The 19126-nt window shown below is 40.6% G+C and overlaps 1 protein-coding gene across 2 annotated transcripts in view; it reads left to right on the forward strand.

Annotated features, from left to right (window-relative positions):
• Window positions 1-19126, forward strand: part of AGO2 (argonaute RISC catalytic component 2) — a 111506-nt gene that overhangs the window by 15421 nt on the left and 76959 nt on the right. The window contains exons 1-2 of one of the 2 annotated variants that reach the window (XM_075124916.1): window positions 17264-17351; window positions 17863-17926. Coding sequence is in view for 1 of the 2 variants with exons in the window: in XM_048841749.2 (XP_048697706.1) it covers window positions 17156-17351 (196 nt within the window). In the remaining variant the exon portion in view is untranslated. Of the gene's footprint in view, window positions 1-17155; window positions 17352-17862; window positions 17927-19126 lie in introns of those variants that run through there. The other variant, XM_048841749.2, reaches the window with a different exon arrangement.

Here is a 19126-nt window from a genome sequence, read left to right on the forward strand (position 1 = left end):
CTAACAAGCCACAAAAGATTTGTAGGCTGGGAATGGCAAAGGATTGCTAATTTTTCTACTTTCTCCTGAAACAGTGATCTCTGTCTCTTAGACTCTCTGCCTGGCCTCCTCTTCTCCTTACAGCCTATCATACTTCCTTGCTCCCTACTATGATCCTAGCCCCGTCCTCCTCATCAGTTCCCCTCTCTGGCCATCCTTATGTCCTCCAGCTACAATCCATCATGATCTCTATTGCCAATCAAATCCTGCTTTCCGTTCCCTGCCTGCAAAGCTAATATTTAAAAAGGGCAAGTAAATGACCTGGATAACTATAGGCTAGTCAGCCTGCAATCAATCTATCCTGGATAAAATAATGGAACTACTGATACAGGACTTATTCAATAAGGAATTAAAGGACGGTAAGTAATGCCAATCAACATGGGTTTATGGAAAATAGCTTTTGTCTAATTTTAACTTTTTTGGTGAGACTACAAGTTTGGTTGATAAAGGTAATAGTGTTGATGTTCTATATTTACAGCTCTGGAAGGCATTTGACTGAGTACTGCATGACATTTTGATTCAGAAACCAAAGTGATACAAATGGTACACATTACGTGGATTAAAAACTGACAGGTCTAAAAATATTATTGTAAATAGGGGACCATAGAAATGATGCACAAACTATGACAGTGGTAAATCATGAAGAGAACAGGTCACTACTACGGCGCAATCTGGATCACTTGATAAGCTGGGCACAAGCAAACTGCATTGTCATACAGCTACATATAAATGAGTTAATCTAGGAATAAAGAGTGTAGGCTATGCGTACAAGATGGCAGACTCTATTCTGGTCTCAAGGCTGATTCCCCACTCTGGCACTTTGAGTGCAGAAGGTTGGGGCCCTCAAGGATTCTAAAAATTAATACTGGCCACTTCAGGATTATATTAAACTCCCAAGATTACAGCTTTTCTCTGACCTTGGATGGGTAGATGCTGCCACCACCCAAGTGCAAAAACCACTTTTGGAACCCAGGAAGGCGCACTTGGGAATTCCTCCCTATAGGGGACGTGAAAGGCTTGAGGGTACCCTTTGGGGAAGAACTTAGAAAGAAAACAAAACCAGCTGTTGCCAACAACTTATGCACAAACCTTGTAGGAACACACAAATCCAGTCCTGTTCTTAAAAAAAGGTAAATTTTATTAAGAACAAAAAGAAAATACATCTGGAATTCAGGCTTTTTGCTAGGTTTTAAAAAAACAATTACAAGGATTTAGCATCAAGATAGCTTCTTGAGATCCAGGTTAAAGGTTACAATCAAAACAAAAGCACCTGGAGTTAGCACAGAGGAGGGCACAAGCCATAAAGAAATAAAAGAGAGAAACCTAATCGCGTCTTCCTAGACATTTCCTGATCTACTTACATATCTGGGGTTTCAAATAAGTAGTTTCTAGGTATCATCTGATGATTTTCATACCTGGCCCAATCATTTACAGCGTAGTTTCAGCCCTGACTTTGCTCTGTCCCCTCTCTCCGGACAACAACACAAAGGGAAAGTCGTCTCTCTCCCCCCCCGCCCATTTTAAAAAGTTCTAGCCTTCCCATTGGCTCTTTTGGTCAGGTGCCCACTCCCTTCCTTTTACCTATGGACTTTTTAAACCCTTTACAGGTAAAGCAAGTGGAGAACAGCTACTAAGAGGATTTTATAGCTAACTGGCTGGCTGAGTGCCCATAAAAGGGAGCCTCCCTCCCCCTTTTATTTCTCACATCTGGAAAGCAGATTTGGAAGTCCTGTTGGATAATCAGCTGAACATGAACTCCCAGTTTGATGCTGTAGCCAAAAGGGCTAATGTAGTATTGGGCTTTGTAAACAGGGCAATCTCGAGTAGGAGTAGAGAAGTTATTTTACCTCTGTATTTCAGGCTGGCGTGACTTCTGCTGGAATACTGTGTCCAGTTCTGATGTCCACTATTCAAGAATGATGTTGATAAATTGGAGATGGTTCAGAGAAAAGCCACAAGAATGATTAAAGGGTAGAAAACCTGCCATATAGTATAGAATCAAGGAGTTCAATCTATTTAGCTTAACATAGAAAAGGTTAAGGAGTGACTTGATCTTAACTACATGGGGAGCAAATATTTGATGATTGGCTCTTAAGTCTAGCAGAGAAAGGTATTAATGTGATCGAATGGCTGGAAGTTGAAAATAGACAAATTCAAACAAAATGAGGCATATTTTTTTAACCATGCGAGTAATTAACCATTGGAACAATTTACCAGTGGATGGATTCTCCATCACTGGTGTGATAGGGTCGGGCCAGATGGCTACAGGAGAATGATAGAAGGCAGATATATTAGCCCCAGGTTGAGTAGGTCCCCTTTCCCTGGGTAAGGCAACAGGGAAGGTTCCAGAACAATCAGGAACTTTCTGGAAACAATTAAGACAGACAGGCAGATTAGAACACCTGAAGCCAATCAAGAAGCTGCTAGAATCAATTAAGGCTGGCTAATCAGGGCACCTGAGTTTAAAAAGGACCTCACTTCAGTGTGTGGCGTGCGTGTGAGGAGCTGGGAGCAAAAGGCACTAGGAGCTGAGAGTGAGAATGCGGACTGTTGGAGGACTGAGGTGTACAAGCATTATCAGACACCAGGAGGAAGGTCCTATGGTGAGGATAAAGAAGGTGTTGGGAGGAGGCCATGGGGAAGTAGCCCAGGGAGTTGTAGCTGTCACACAGCTGTTCCAGGAGGCACTCTAGACAGCTGCATTCCACAGGACCCTGGGCTGGAACCCGGAGTAGAGGACGGGCCCAGGTTCCCCCCAAACGTCCCAACTCCTGGTCAGACACAGAAGGTGTTGACCTGGACTGTGGGTTCATGAAAACAGCCAAACTGAGGGCTGCCGTGAATCTCCGAGGCGAGCAGATCTGCCAATAAGTGCAAGACCCACCAAGATAGAGGAGGAACTTTGTCACACTGGCAATTTTTAGATCAAGATTGGAAATTATTTTAAGAGACCTGCTGTGATCGTTTTTGGGGGGAAGGTCCATCTTGCCCAGTATCCTCTCTTCTGACAGTAGCCAGTGCCAGATGCTTCAGTTGGAATGATCAGAGGGTAGTTGGAAAGTAACTGAAATACTTTTCTCATGGATTGTATTTTCCGAATGGACAGTCTACTGAGGGACAATCTACACTCATTCCTATATTTGCTTTCTACAACCAACTCTCTGAATAACTTTTCATGAGTGATGTACCCGAGTATTCAGATTCTAATATCTAAACTGTATTGTTAAATTTATTCACCTGAATTTCGGTTATTGCTGATTATGCACTATATGTATCTTATGACTTCTTAAAACTTTGTATTGTGGATAATCTAAGCACTACACCCAGATGTACAGACACTCTTTTCTTAACCTGTGTATTATATACTCTTTAACATTAGCTTTAATAAAAATTTTAAATTGAGTGATCCATCCTCTGTCGTCCAGTCCCAGCATCTGGAAGTCAGAGACTTAGGGACATCCAGAGCATGGGTTTACATCCCTGGCTATTTTGGCTAATAGCCTATGTTGCATCCCTGACTATTTTGGCTAATAGACTATCCTTCATGAACTTATTTGATTCTTTTATAAAACAATTTATACTTTTGGCCTTCACAGCAGCCTCTGGCAATGAGTTCCACAGGTTGACTGTATTGTGTGAAGAAGTACTTTGTTTTAAACCTGCTACCTATTAATTTCATTGGGTGACCTCTGGTTCCTGTGTTATGTGAAGGGGTAAGTATCACTTCCTTATTAACTTTCTCCCCATATTTCATGATTTTATAGACCTCTTCTGTTGTATGTACTGGAACTACAGGAGGGAACAGTTTCCCAAATTAATATAATCTACTGGTTAATGAAGCAACAATTTACAGTTTATTATATGAAAGACTTCTGAGAGGTCCAAAATGGCCAACTGATGCAAATTTAAAAAACAGCAGAATGCTCTTTACCCTGTGCAATGCATTCTGGACTCTAGAGGAAGACTGAAAATTACCCAGAATGTTCTGGGTGTCAGAACAGCTGCTGCCTTCTCAACATTCCTCCAAACTCCATTTTTTTAGGAATGAGGATGTGTGCTAATGAAATGTTAGAGAAATTTTTACCAAGTGATAGAAGAGAGCTTAGTTTATCTAACTTCAGTTTATAAAATTGGGTATATGCTACCAAACAACACCATTGCAATGGGTGGAATCCTGCAAAGTAATGAATTTCTCATATGGAGATGGAAAAATTAAGATAGCTCAAAAGTGAGAAACTTGAAAGGGTTTATTTTCCTCTTTCAGTTCTATCCCACAGGTGGATGCAAGCATAGGTAGATGTGGAGAGTTGATTGATCTTTCTGGCACCATTAAGGGGAAATTATAAGATTTAAAATGTAAAAGTTCACTTCAGAAAGAGAAATTCACATGAAAAACAGTGGAAAGCTCTCTTTGAAAACAGGAATATAATAAGTCTTCTTAGTTAGTCAAATACTGCTTGTATAAAAAGTCAGTCAAATATTTTTCACAAGAAAATGGCATTTAACAAAACCCTTTTCTTTATTAGAAATAGTCTTCAAGAGCCTGGGTATTTTAAAACTGTTCTCTAAGAAGTACAGCCTGGTGTTTTGTAGCATTGGTCTTCTGTTAAGGACTGTTAGAGAAAGATAGGAAAAAAGACCTGCAACATTTTATTAAAGATAAGGAGAGCTCTGCTAAGCAGCAGCTGCTAAGACTCGCAGTGCTGTGTAAGACAGACATCAATTTGAACCTGTCTTAATGTATACATCTTTATCTTGTGTTCACTTATGCACATTCTGTGGGATTGTGGAGTTACCCAGACACGTGTTTTTTTTTGTTTTGTATTAGCATTCAAAGGCCCAATCAAAATTGATGCTCCTTTAGGCTAGGTACTGTACAAAGTAAGGGACACTCCCTGTCCCAAAAGAGTTTACCATTGGGCTTGAAACAAGATCCAGCAAGCAAACCAATAGGAGAGAAGTGCTGGGTAAAAGGAAAAAAGACAACATTAAAAATAATTGTTTTACATAGAATCACTATGTTCATAACTTGATGGTCTGAATCATTTAACATTTAAACGATCTCTGTATAAATGTCAGTAATTCCCACTGGCTCTTTGTCTATTGTATGATTTCCTGTAGGTATCATGGTAGAAATGAGGAAAGTTTTGAAGGAGGAGGGTATAGTAGCTTTATGGGAAAGGTGTTCCACGCATGAAGGGCAAGGTGGAAGAATGCACAGAGACTCTTGTGGGAGATGTGAACAAGTGGTGGTTGTAGCTTGCATCCCTGGTGCAGTGAAGGGGTGAAATTTAAGACGCAAGAGCAGATAACTAGAGAAGACCAAAATTGTAAGATGTCTTAAAGGGGAGGTTAAGCTTAAACTTGATGAGTGGAAAATGAGAAGCCAATGGAGAGATTAAACCAGTGAGAAAAATGAGCAGGAGGATGACTTTTTAGCAACTATGTTTTTTTAATGGTCTTGGAGGTGTTGATATAAAAAATCACTGTCAGATGTCTGGTGGTGTTACTAAGTTGGCCAATGAATCTTAAAAAAGGTCCATCAGGGAGCCTTTCCTTTTAGTTAATGAAACATTTTTGAGAACGAGTCTGTGAGGGGGTGAGGTGCTGAGAGGAGAGATGAACATGCAGTCTCACAGACCCTTATGAAGCATTCCACGGAATGAGAGCTAGAGAACTGCTGTGCTAGACTCATCTGTTTTTGACAAACTAGTTCAGTTTTAATTGGAGTGCATTTTCCATAGATTACTTCAAGTGATCACTGGTTTCTCACCACTGGAGAACATTGGTATGTTGTCCACATCTGTCACTCAAGCAGGTAGTGACCAATCCAGGGTGTCTGCCCAGGTTTCATCACACCACAGAGCACAATTAATAGATAAGAGGACTGTTTTTGTTGTGTGGCTCACCACTGCACAGAAATGGTCTCCTAGCAGTGACCCAACCCAACACAGCAAATGAACTGACAAGGTTTGGACAGCATTGGCAGTTAGGAAGGAGAGTGGGTATGGGTGGGGAGAAAACTGATCAATCTGAACAATAAAAGAGGTAGAACAATTCTCTCTATTCTTCTGCTCAGACAAAATAGACCTAAGACTGCACAGAAAGAACTCCCTTAAGCACTTGCCATCTGAAAGCTTATCTTATGCAGTCCTGTCCAGATAGTACGCTCAGGGTGTGACTGGAATGAGCCAGTTGACTGCTTTGCACAGTTTGCCTTCTAAGTCTTGCTCTCCTCCCACTTTAGTCCAGAAGGAGGTGATTGCGCTAGTGGAGTGGACAGGAAATTTTGCTAGGCAGGGGAAGACAGCTAAGGAGGAAGGAAGACTGTGAAGAGAGAAAAGGGAGAACCTCACTGGCTGAAGGTGCTAAAATAAGATTCTTGTTGGCTGTCATCCTGCCTTGATTAGCAAATGAGAGGATGTACTATGAGTCTTATCTGGCAGCAAGTTGGGAATAAGGAAACATCTGTTTCAAATATTCTAGAAAGGTTAGCAAGATAAAGATGTACTTACTGGAATGAAATTGGGCCTGTCTTTGTTACCTACATCTTCTTATTCTAGACTGGACATGCCCTTAGCTTGGTTTCTGTAAGTTCTCCTATAGCAACACAGGCAACTTGTTCAGTTCACTTTTATGATCTCAGATAAGCAAAAATTAAACTGCAGAATTAAATATGAAAAGAACACTGCTAGAGAAATTTTGCAGCTGCAGCAGCTTAAAAGACTCCTTTGTTGAAATGACACTAAAGGTAGTTGCCACACCCCAGATATTGCTGCATGCATATGGAGACATCTGCACTGCTCCTCCAGAGGAGATGTCTGCTCTATTGGCTGAGAGAATTAATACAGTCCAGCTATCAAGATCTCTCACTGCATAAAGAGAGTTTATTTTGAAGGTTCCTAAAATTTTCTTCCCTTGATAGAAAATTTGGACATTAAAATATTAAAAACAAGGTCACTAAGTAACCCAGCCTACTCACCCAGATCTTGCTAACCAAACTCTAAAATTTCCTTTACACGCTAAGAAAACATCTGACTATTAAATACAAGTTAGGGCATGTCTATACTTGGAAATTTACAGGCATAATTATCCTGGTAAAACTTTGACAGTTGAAGGCAACTGCATCTGTATTTTCCCCCGAGGGGAAAGGCATCCTCAGTGGCAAGGGCACCCACTCTTAATTTTCTGGCTCCCTAGCCATCACCTCTCTTGTGTGGAGACATGCACCCTCTCTCCTTCCTGACCAGGATTCCCAGATTGCACAGTTCCCTGTCTTCACTCTGAATTCCCCAGCAAAGTCAGACTGCCTAAACAGGCCAGCTCTGCTGCTTTGCTTTCTCTTCAAGGGTAAATGCCACAGCTATGAGTTACCACACAACTCTTTCTAAGCCAGCACATGAATCATTGCCTGCCTTGTGGGCCAGTGGCATATGTGTGCATTTGGTGCAAGCAGCTCATGGCCCTCAGAGTCTAAATACGGGCTCTTGAGACCAGAGTGGCTGAACTGGAGGAAGTAAGGGAGACAGGGAGGTACATAACCGAGACTTTCCAGGACATAGTACAGCGGTCCTATCCTCAGTCTGACAGCCTCTGTGCTGTTGAGGAGGATGGAAGTCTCGAGGAACGAGAGCATCAAGCTGCAGTGGAGGGAAACAATTCCATAGTTGGACCCTCCTTCCAGATGATGTCATGGTGTCCTCTCACACTGAGGATACCTATCCAGGGGAGGGGACCCCTGTTATTAGGAAGAGACAAGTAACAGTAATGTGAGAGTCAATTATTAGAAATGTAGATAGCTGGGTTTGTGATGACCAGGAGAACCACATGGTGAATTGGCTACGGGTGAGAAGGTTGTAGACCTCTCATGACATCTAGACAGATTTGGGTGAGGTGCTGGGGAGGAGCCGGTAATAGTGACCATAATGTAATTAAATTTAACATCCTTATTGGGGTGTGGGGAACGCCAAGGACATCCACCGCAGGAGCATTTAACTTAAAAAAGGGGAGCTACACAAAAATGAGGAGACTAGTTAAATGGAAATAAAAAGGAACAGTTACAAGAGTGAACTGCCTGCAAGTTGCATGGAAACTTTTTAAAATCCTAATAGAGCAGTGGTTCCCAAACTTTTAGCAACCTGTGAACCCCTTTCGCTAAAATGTCAAGTCTCACGAACCCACTCCTAAAAATGAATATTTACAGGGATTTTCTCCTTTACCTGAGTATAAATTATAAAAACAGTGATCTTGGAACTGTAAAATTTGTTTTTGACAGGTTTATTACACACTATAGTATTTTTATTACATTATGAAAACGGCAACACTCTTCCAAGATCTCACTTTTGTAGCTTGTATCACTTTGAATAAGCCTGTTATAAGACAAGGCTCCTAGGTTTCATCAAGGAGTATCAGATGTGAAACAGCATGAAGGTATTTAAGAAGCCAATTCAGAGTTTCTCTTACACAAGCATTCAGGTCTTGAGCAGTCCAGGCAAACAACGCACATTACAACAAAGCTTAAACTTGTTCATAATAATTTTAAAAACAATACTAGCTGCCTGTTTAATTTTAAAAACAGCAAAAAATATCCACCTCCCTTTCCACTTCTTATAAGGAGTTTTGAAGTTTAAATCTCCTCAGTGCGATAGATATGCTTGCTTTGATCTGCTTAGCTCTTGGAAGTCCAGGGGCTCCATGCTGCTGGCCCCATGCTGCCCGGGGCCTGTAGGGACAGCTCTGTCCGCCATTAGGGAATTTTTTCCCGAGAACCCCCTGTAACATTTCGCGAACTCCCAGGGGTTGACTCCAGTTTGGGAACCACTTTAATACCGCTAAACCTTAAGCTATATGTATACAATAAACAAAATAAACGCAGTATGAGAACCAAAAAATGCCATCATGGCTAAACAACAAAGTAAAAGGCAGTTAAAGGCAAAACAACATTTTAAAAATTGGAAGTTAAATCCTAGTGGGGAAAATAGAAAGGAATTTAAATTCTGGCAAGTCAAGTGTGTAAGTGCAGTTAAGCAGGCCCAAAAGAATTTGAAGAGTAGCTAGCAAAAGACTTAATTTAACAGCGGGGGTTTTTTGTTTGTTTGTTTTTTTGCTTTTATTTTTTTTTAAAGTACATCAGAAGCAGGAAGCCTGCGAAACAGCCACTAGTGAATTGAGATACTCAAGGAAGACAAGGCTGTTGTGAAGAAGCTAAATTAATTCTTTGCGTGCATCTTCACTGCAATGGATGTGAGGGAGATTCCCACACCTGAGCTGTTCTTTTTAGGTGACAAATATGAGGAACTGTCCCAGACTGAGTTGTCTATAGAGGAGCTGATAGAACAAATTGATAAATTAAACCATGATAAGTCACCAGGGCCAGATGGTATTCACCCATCAGTTTTGAAAGAAGTGTGGTATGTGACCTATCACTTAAAATAAGTGTCTCTACCAGATGACTGTCAGATAGCTAATATGCCAATTTTTAAAAAAGGCTTCAGAGGCAAACTTGGCAAATTATAGGCTGCTAAGCCTACCTTCAGTACTAGGCTAATTGGCTGAAACTATAGTAAAGAATTATCAGCTTCATAGATGGACATGGTACGTTGGGGAAAAGTCAACGCAGCTTTGAGGCATGTCTTCCTTTTACGAATCTCTGAGAATTCTTTAAGGAGGTCAGCAAACTTTAGACAAGAGTGATCCAGTGGATAGTGTACTGGACTCAAGAAAGCTTTTGACCATGTCCCTCATCGAAGGCAGGCAATTGGGATAAGTTTCAGAGTAACAGCCATGTTAGTCTGTATTCACAAAAAGAAAAGGAGTACTTGTGGCACCTTAGAGACTAACCAATTTATTTGAGCATAAGCTTTCATGAGCTACAGCTCACTTCATTGGATGCATACTGTGGAAAGTGTAGAAGATCTTTTTATACACACAAAGCATGAAAAAATACCTTCCCCTACCCCACTCTCCTGCTGGTAATAGCTTATCTAAAGTGACCACTCTCCTTACAATGTGTATGATAATCAAGGCGGGCCATTTCCAGCACAAATCCAGAGTTTAACAAGAACGTCTGGGGGGGGGGGTAGGAAAAAACAAGGGGAAATAGGCTACCTTGCATAATGACTTAGCCACTCCCAGTCTCTATTCAAGCCTAAGTTAATTGTATCCAATTTGCAAATGAATTCCAATTCAGCAGTCTCTCGCTGGAGTCTGGATTTGAAGTTTTTTTTGTTGTAATATCGCAACTTTCATGTCTGTAATCGCGTGACCAGAGAGATTGAAGTGTTCTCCAACTGGTTTATGAATGTTATAATTCTTGACATCTGATTTGTGTCCATTTATTCTTTTACATAGAGACTGTCCAGTTTGACCATTGTACATGGCAGAGGGGCATTGCTGGCACATGATGGCATATATCACATTGGTGGATGTGCAGGTGAACGAGCCTCTGATAGTGTGGCTGATGTTATTAGGCCCTGTGATGGTGTCCCCTGAATAGATATGTGGGCACAGTTGGTAACGGGCTTTGTTGCAAGGATAGGTTCCTGGGTTAGTGGTTCTGTTGTGTGGTGTGTGGTTGCTGGTGAGTATTTGCTTCAGGTTGGGGGGCTGTCTGTAAGCAAGGACTGGCCTGTCTCCCAAGATTTGTGAGAGTGTTGGGTCATCCTTCAGGATAGGTTGTAGATCCTTAATAATGCGTTGGAGGGGTTTTAGTTGGGGGCTGAAGGTGACGGCTAGTGGTGTTCTGTTATTTTCTTTGTTAGGCCTGTCCTGTAGTAGGTGACTTCTGGGAACTCTTCTGGCTCTATCGGTCTGTTTCTTCACTTCCGCAGGTGGGTATTGTAGTTGTAAGAATGCTTGATAGAGATCTTGTAGGTGTTTGTCTCTGTCTGAGGGGTTGGAGCAAATGCGGTTGTATCGCAGAGCTTGGCTGTGGACGATGGATCGTGTGGTGTGGTCAGGGTGAAAGCTGGAGGCATGTAGGTAGGAATAGCCATCAGTAGGTTTCCAGTATAGGGTGGTGTTTATGTGACCATCGTTATGAGCACTGTAGTGTCCAGGAAGTGGATCTCTTGTGTGGACTGGACCAGGCTGAGGTTGATGGTGGGATGGAAATTGTTGAAATCATGGGTGAATTCCTCAAGGACTTCTTTTCTATGGGTCCAGATGATGAAGATGTCATCAATATAGCGCAAGTAGAGAAGGGGCGTTAGAACAACGCTTCCTCAGCTCTCGTCCCCTAAGTCAGCCATAAAAATGTTGGCATACTGTGGGGCCATGCGGGTACCCATAGCAGTGCCGCTGATTTGAAGGTATACATTGTCCCCAAATGTAAAATAGTTATGGGTAAGGACAAAGTCAAAAAGTTCAGCCACCAGGTTAGCCGTGACATTATTGGGGATAGTGTTCTTGACGGCTTGTAGTCCATCTTTGTGTGGAATGTTGGTGTAGAGGGCTTCTACATCCATAGTGGCCAGGATGGTGTTATCAGGAAGATCACCGATGGATTGAAGTTTCCTACAACAAAAAAAATCTTCAAATCCAGACTCCAGCGAGAGACTGCTGAATTGGAATTCATTTGCAAATTGGATACAATTAACTTAGGCTTGAATAGAGACTGGGAGTGGCTAAGTCATTATGCAAGGTAGCCTATTTCCCCTTGTTTCCCTCCCCCCCTCCCGCCCCCCCAGATGTTCTTGTTAAACCCTGGATTTGTGCTGGAAATGGCCCACCTTGATTATCATACACATTGTAAGGAGAGTGGTCACTTTAGATAAGCTATTACCAGCAGGAGAGTGGGGTGGGGGGAGGTATTTTTTCATGCTTTGTGTGTATAAAAAGATCTTCTACACTTTCCACACCATGTATCCGATGAAGTGAGCTGTAGCTCACGAACACTTATGCTCAAATAAATTGGTTAGTCTCTAAAGTGCCACAAGTATTCCTTTTCTAATTGGGATAAGAGGGAAGTTCCTCTTATGGATCAGTAACTGCTTAAAAGATAGAAAAAAAGAGTAGGAAAAAATGGTCAGTTGTCACAGTGAAGAGTGATAAATAGTGGGCTCTCTCAAGGATTTGTACTGGGACCAGTGCTGTTCAACATATTCATGAATAATCTGGAAAAAGGGTAAATATTGAGGTGGTAAAGTTCGCAGACAATACAAAATTACCCAAGATAGTTAGTCCAAAGCTGCCTGCGAAGTTACAAAGGAATCTTAAAAAACTGAGCAGCTGGGCATCAAAATGGCACATGAAAATTAGTGTTGATAAAGGCAAAGTAATGCACATTGGAAAACTTAATCCCACCTATATATACACAAAATGATGGGGTCTAAATTAGCTGTTACCACTCAAGAAAGAAGGGTTAGAGTCATGGATGGCTTTCCGAAAACATCTGCTCCATGTGCAGCAGCAGTCAAAAAAGCTAACACTGTTAAGAACAATTAGGAAGGGGCTAGATAATAAAACAGAAAATATAATACCACTATATATGTCCACACCCTGAATATTGTATGTAGTTCTGGTCATTCCATCTAAAAATGATATATTAGAATTGGAAAAGGTACAGAGAATGGCAACAAAAATGATTAGGGATGTGGAACAGCCTCCATATGAGGAGAGATTAAAAAGACTGCGAATATTCAGCTTGGAAAAGAGATGACTAAGAGGGGATATGATAGAGGTCTATACAATCATGAATAGTGTGGAGAAACTGAATAAGGTTGTGTTATTTGCCTCTTCACATAACACAAGAACCAGAGGTCACCCTATGAAATTAATAGGCAGCAGGTTTAAAACAAATAGAACGCAGAGAGTCAACCTGTGGAACATGTTGCCAGGGTATGTTGTGAAGGCCAAGAGTGTGAGTGGGTTCAAAAACTAATTAGACAAGTTCACAGAGGATAGGTCAATCAATGGCTGGTCAATCAAGATGGTCAGGATGCCACCTATGCTTTGGGTGTTCCTTAACCTCTGACTGCCAGAAGATGGGACTGGATGACAAGGGATGGATCACTTGATAACTGACCTGTTATGTTCATTCTCTCTGGAGCACTAGATACTGGGCTAGGGGGATCCTTGACACAGTATGGCCATTCTTATAGATTCATAGATATGAAGGTCAGAAGGGACCATTATGATCGTCTAGTCTGACCTGCTGCACAATGCAGACCACAGAATCTCACCCACCCACTCCTGCGATAAACCTCTCACCTACGTCTGAGCTATTGAAGTCCTCAAATCATGGTTTAAAGACTTCAAGGTGCAGAGAATCCTCCAGCAAGTGACCGACGCCCCGTGCTGCAGAGGAAGGAAAAAAAAAAAACCCCAGGGCCTCTTCCAATGTGCCCTGGAGGAAAATTCCTTCCAAACCCCAAATATGGCTATCGGCTGAACCCTGATCATGTGGGCAAGACTCCTTAGCCAGACACCCAGGAAAGAATTCTCTGTAGTAACTCAGATCCCACCCCATCTAACATCCCATCACAGGCCATTGGGCCTATTTATCATGAATAGTTAAAGATCAATTAATTGCCAAAATCATGTTATCCCATCATACTATCTTCTCCATAAATTATATTACATATTCTTAAGGTAAAAGCATTAGAGAAAACATATTAAAAACAATAAAAGAATCTACACACACTTTTAATAAGGTTACCAGATATCACTCCCTGACTCCAATAAGGGCTCTGGCTGGTGAAAAGTCCTTCAGACCCCACCTAGGGGTTTTTCTGTTGTCACAAATTCGGAATAGCTGTTAGCTCAGAACAAGTATGCCCATGAATCTGAGATTTCCTTCTGTTTCTCATTCAAGTCTTGGGGCTTGTCTGCACATAAACTGCTACGGCAGCACAGCTGCATAGCTACAGTGAAGACACTATCTGTGTTGACAGGAGGGTTTCTCCCATCAGTGTAGGTACTCAGCCTCTCCAAGAGGTGGCAGCTAGGTCAACAGGAGAATTCTCCCATCGTCCTAGCACTGTCTACACCTGGGGTTAGGCTGGTTTAACTGCATCGCTCAGGGGTGTGGATTTTTCACATGCCCGAGCAACATAGTTATATTGACCTAATTTCCTAATGTAGATCAGGCCTTTGATCTTTTCTCACCTAACAGATGCTAGCAGACAATGGGTTTTTCCGCAGGGCACTTCCTTCAGCTTCAAAAGGATGGGTCCAGAGATGGGTAATTTGCATTCCCTTCCTCCCAAGTATTTCCTAGTAAACTTACTCAACTGAAAATTTGATCTTGCCTTAAGAGAGTTCTCTGAAACTCGTAACACTTGCCAGGGTTTACATTAGTCCTGCGTATGAAGAAGTTGCATATGATTCCACCATAATACATCAGCATTTGCATTTTTAATATATTGAACTAAAATACTTATAATTAATAGAATAATGCTTAACTTAATAAGATTTGCCCAGGATGTTAGAGGAAATTGCCATATCTGACACAATAACTATTCAGATAAATTTCATTGTGTAGACATGCCCTTAGGCATAACTAGTTTGGAACCTTTCTAATTGAACTAAGGTCATGTCTAAACACAGAAATTGGAGTAATTTATTGCCAAAAACCACATTTAATGCAGAGTTATGGTTGACCAGCAGTTCCTCAGACCTCGAAGGCACCAGTATTTAAACATCTGGAAACCAGGAAGTAACTAATTAAGGTGAAATAACTCTGTACTTCCTGGGTTTAAAGACACAAATTTAAGGTACAAGATTATCTCGAAAATGAGTATTCAACACCAGGGACTAAGGTAGACTTTTTGGAATGGGGAGGAGAACACCTTATAAGATGAATGGATGAGTTCACACCTCTGAAAACTGTTGTCAGTATGTACTAATCTCCGTATACCTGTGGATTTTAGAGCATTTTGAATATGTAAAAGCAGCTCATGTCGTGGGGCACTGTATACTGGGAACCTCTTGGCCAACACATGAGTCCAGTGTGTTCCCCTAACTCTACTCCTGGCTCTCGCGTTGTGCAGCAAGATTCTGATGGAGTGGTGGTGCCACCACAGTTAGGGTTGCACCAGGGTTTCCATTTTAATTGGGGTGGAAGAAAATCTACCTCAAGTCTGTCTTTTGGGTTAGAGTAGGATTCCTAAATGTTGATTGTAATTTGTGTGCTGCTCAATTTTATTATAGCAGTTTTTTGTGGAATAATGTAATCTGAAGTTTCCTATGGCTTTTAAAATGGGCCATGTAGCTAACACTATTCTAGTGTCTGTCGCTTCCCTTTTCCACAGAAACTACAGCACTTAGACATTGATAGGTGTGAATCTTTTGGTTTCCAGAGACTAGATGAACTATTGTAGAAAGGTCAAATTTGGTTTCTGTGTTTTTTCATAATAAACTCCTCTTTTTACTGGGGACAGTATACTAGCACCTTATTAATCAAAGTTGGCTTACTTTAGTATTTAAATTAGGGCTCTTTTATGGCTGGATTTCCTGTCCGCTCCAGACTGGATTATTGTAGTGCATTTTGCACAGGATATCTTGGTTTTAAATTCTTCATTTAAAGCAGTAATCTAAAAAATTTCTTTAAATCACTGTTTTCAATCTTTTTTCCCCAAAAGAAAAGTCAATTCCCATCTGTTGGTGGTAAAGCTAAACCATGTGTATCTATTTTCATATAGGTTAGCTGCTTCCCAGGCTAAAACTGCTGTTTAATAAACATTACTTATCTCCTTTGAGCAATGACCTGTCTTATTTTTTCTTCAGTCTTCATTTTTATGCTACAGTAAAAAGGGAAGCCATTTCTAATTCATTAAACAATAATTTATAAAAATGTAGGGTGAGGGATTATGTTCTCTGTGCCTGGGTAACCTTAATTATGCCCCCTCATATATATTAATTATAACACTTTGATTACACAACCACATATCTTTTTCACAGGAACCTCTGCTTCATTCACTGCAACAGGCATCTATTCAATATTTCTTCTTATCCTCATCACTGAATATGTGGCCTCAAAAGCTGCACCTGAATACATTTTAAAAAAAAAATCCTCTTGTACTTTTGTATTGTGCTCATCACCATAGTATCTGGTGTCTCAAACATTAATTAATTTATCTTCATAACACTCCTGTGAAGTAGGAAGTTATTCCCCTTTTACAACTGAGGAGCTGAGAGACAGATTAAGGCCAAAATTTGCTAATGTTGGGTCCTCAGTGACAGCGACACCTGTGGCCTAATTGTTTCTGAGAGGTGCTGAGTAACCTCAGTTTACACTAACTCCCAGTAAGAGTAGGAGTTGTGTTCTCTGCTTCTGAAAATTAGGTCTTTTGAGTCTCAAATCCTCATCCAGAAAATGAGGCGCGCACAGTGGCTACCTCCAGAAACTTTTGCTTTAAAAATCTGGGCCTTAAAGGTATTTAGGCATTGCTGCGCTCAGCACTCTGCCTGATTTAGGTGCCTAAATCTCCTTTTAAAGGTTTAGGTTTAAGTGACTTGTCCAATGTCACATTAGAAGTCTGTACAGAAAACCTGAATTCTGGCATTTCCTGGCATTTTTTAACCCTTAGGTTTGCAACCTTAACTACATTAAAAATAGTAGTTCAGAATGCGAGGTCTTTGTGCTTGGCTTGAGTATTTGGGCGTAGCTCCGTTTAGCAAATACTGAAGCCAAGCACAAAAGATTTAGCATACTAATTTTGTGAGGAGCATTGTGGCTAAGTAATGAGCTTTAGGTTCTCCATATTAGACAACTGGGTCCTAGTTCCAGCCCTTAAAGAAGTTCTTGTTTAGCTTCCCAGGTGCTCCGTTAACTCACTTGTAAAAGGACAGAATGCTAACCTACCTCCTGTGGCCTTGTTCAGTAAAAAGGGTTGTGAAATATACAGAGTAGTTAACATCAGTTGGGGAACAGGTGAGTCCAGGTTTGCTGGCTTCCAGCCCAGGATACAGGTTTTCCTCTGTTAATTCACTATTTTAAAAAAAGCAAGGGATGAAGACTAGGTTTAAAAATGCATTTTTAAAATGGTATTGAACTTGTGTGTGTGTGTGTGTGTGTTACTCTTCTCACTGCATGTACCTAATGTGGATAATTTTTGTGATGGATATTTTAATTTGTGCTTTTTTTTTCCCCCTCTCCCTCCCCCCCCCCTTTCAGTGCTTGCACCTCCTCCACCATTGCCACCACCAATACAGGGATATGCCTTTAAACCTCCTCCTCGACCAGATTTTGGTACTTCTGGAAGAACAATCAAACTACAGGCCAACTTCTTTGAAATGGACATTCCTAAAATTGATATCTACCATTATGAATTGGATATAAAGCCAGAGAAATGCCCAAGAAGAGTTAACCGGTAATATCGTTATACTTTGCATTCCCCCAGTTTTATTTATGTTTTCCCTCCATTTACACTTTTAAAAAAGAGGAACTTTTAAGAAGCTAGGGTCCTGTACAAGCTTTCACTTAGGGCACCTGGGGACATGGATATCCTTGTTGTTCATCAGATGTGGTAGTATCTTCCCATTTGAATACATCCTGCTTTGTGATATCTATCAGCAAGCATTATTTCTGTTAGTTTGGTTTCTCCAAGTCTTCCTGTACCAACCTAGAAATCCCACCTGACTTTTGTGGTGGTTGTAGCTTATTTTGAGTGAAGTTTTCAGCTTTTGATCCAAAATTACTGGTGGCATAAGCAGGCAAAACTCCATTAGCTTGAGTGGAGTTATTCCAGTTTGTACAAGCTATGAATTTGACCATTGTTGTTTACTGCTTAGTTCATAACTAAGTGGAGTCAGCTAGCAAGCCCCTTAAAAGGGGAGGTGATATTACCAACAACTTGTTTTCCTGTCTTCACCTACTGACAGGGGGAAGTAAACCCATTTGTCTGTGCTGGTATAAGAGGACTTTGGAGAAACTAAATTATAACAGGTAAGAAATTACCCTCCATCATCTTCTGTATTAATGGAAGATATGCAAGTGAATACAGATAGCGAGGCCAAAAAGGTATGGATCAATTTTGCAAATTACTGATGGCCAGGGAAGCAAAAAAAATTGTATTTTTCAATTCACCTGTTAAAAGTATTGTAGTGCAATCTCTTTGTTATGAAAGTGCAACTTACAAATGTAGAATTTTTTTTAACCTAACTGCACTCTTATTAGACAATATTTAACATGCATGGAATACAAATAGCTGTTCTATACTGCATCTTCCTGCTCTGTTGGATTATTTTTAAATGTAATATTTTAAAAACCGTTTAAAAATTGTATTTAACTTAAAAACAAACATAATGGGCTAAGATCTACACTGTGTAGTAACTCCATTGGACCAATTTCTCTTCTTCCACCAGTGCAACTCTATTGATTTCAGTGGAGTTGCATCAGTGTAAGAGAGTACTTGAAAAAAATCTAAGTGGAGGTTGTTTAAAACTTATGAAGAATCTTGGCAACTGACGTAATAGTGACCACGTCAGTGCAGATCAGGGAAAATCATGTTCACAACAGGTAGTTGCTTACCAGTATAATGTTGAATACATATAACTGTTTGCTCAGATCTGCCTTGACTCATCAGTAGCCATCATGATACGGTGATGAAGGCCATTGTAAGAACCTGGATGAAGAGACACCATTTACTGGAAATGAAGATCCTATTTGCACTTTTCATAATTCCACGCTATGTCTGTTTTCCCAATGCAGCGTGGGAAGAAAAAAGAATTTATTTACAAACCTAGTGAAGTCTGAATTTTTGCTTCAGACTCAAACAGAAAACTTAATTTGCTTACAGTTAATATTGCTCAACCCCAAATCCCATGGACACCACTACGAAAGATGGTTGGAAGACAAAGTTGGAGAAATTCATAAGGCATAAAATTGTAATAGTGAGTGTTATTAACCATCAGAACAATTTACCTAGTAATGTAGTGGATTCTCTATTGAAGTATTTAAATCTAAGAGGGTCTCTTTGGAGGAGATAAGAGGAATCAAAGTGGTTATCTTTCTAAAACAGTATGTCATAGCGAAATCAGAAGTTACAGGTTTGATGCTGAAATTACTGAGTGCAGTTTTATTGTCTATGTTATGGAGGGCAGACTTGATAATAAAAATGGTCCCTTCTTGCCTTAAAAAAAATCT

The sequence above is a fragment of the Caretta caretta genome, chromosome 2, assembly GCF_965140235.1.
Source record: "Caretta caretta isolate rCarCar2 chromosome 2, rCarCar1.hap1, whole genome shotgun sequence".
Lineage (NCBI taxonomy): Eukaryota > Metazoa > Chordata > Testudines > Cheloniidae > Caretta > Caretta caretta.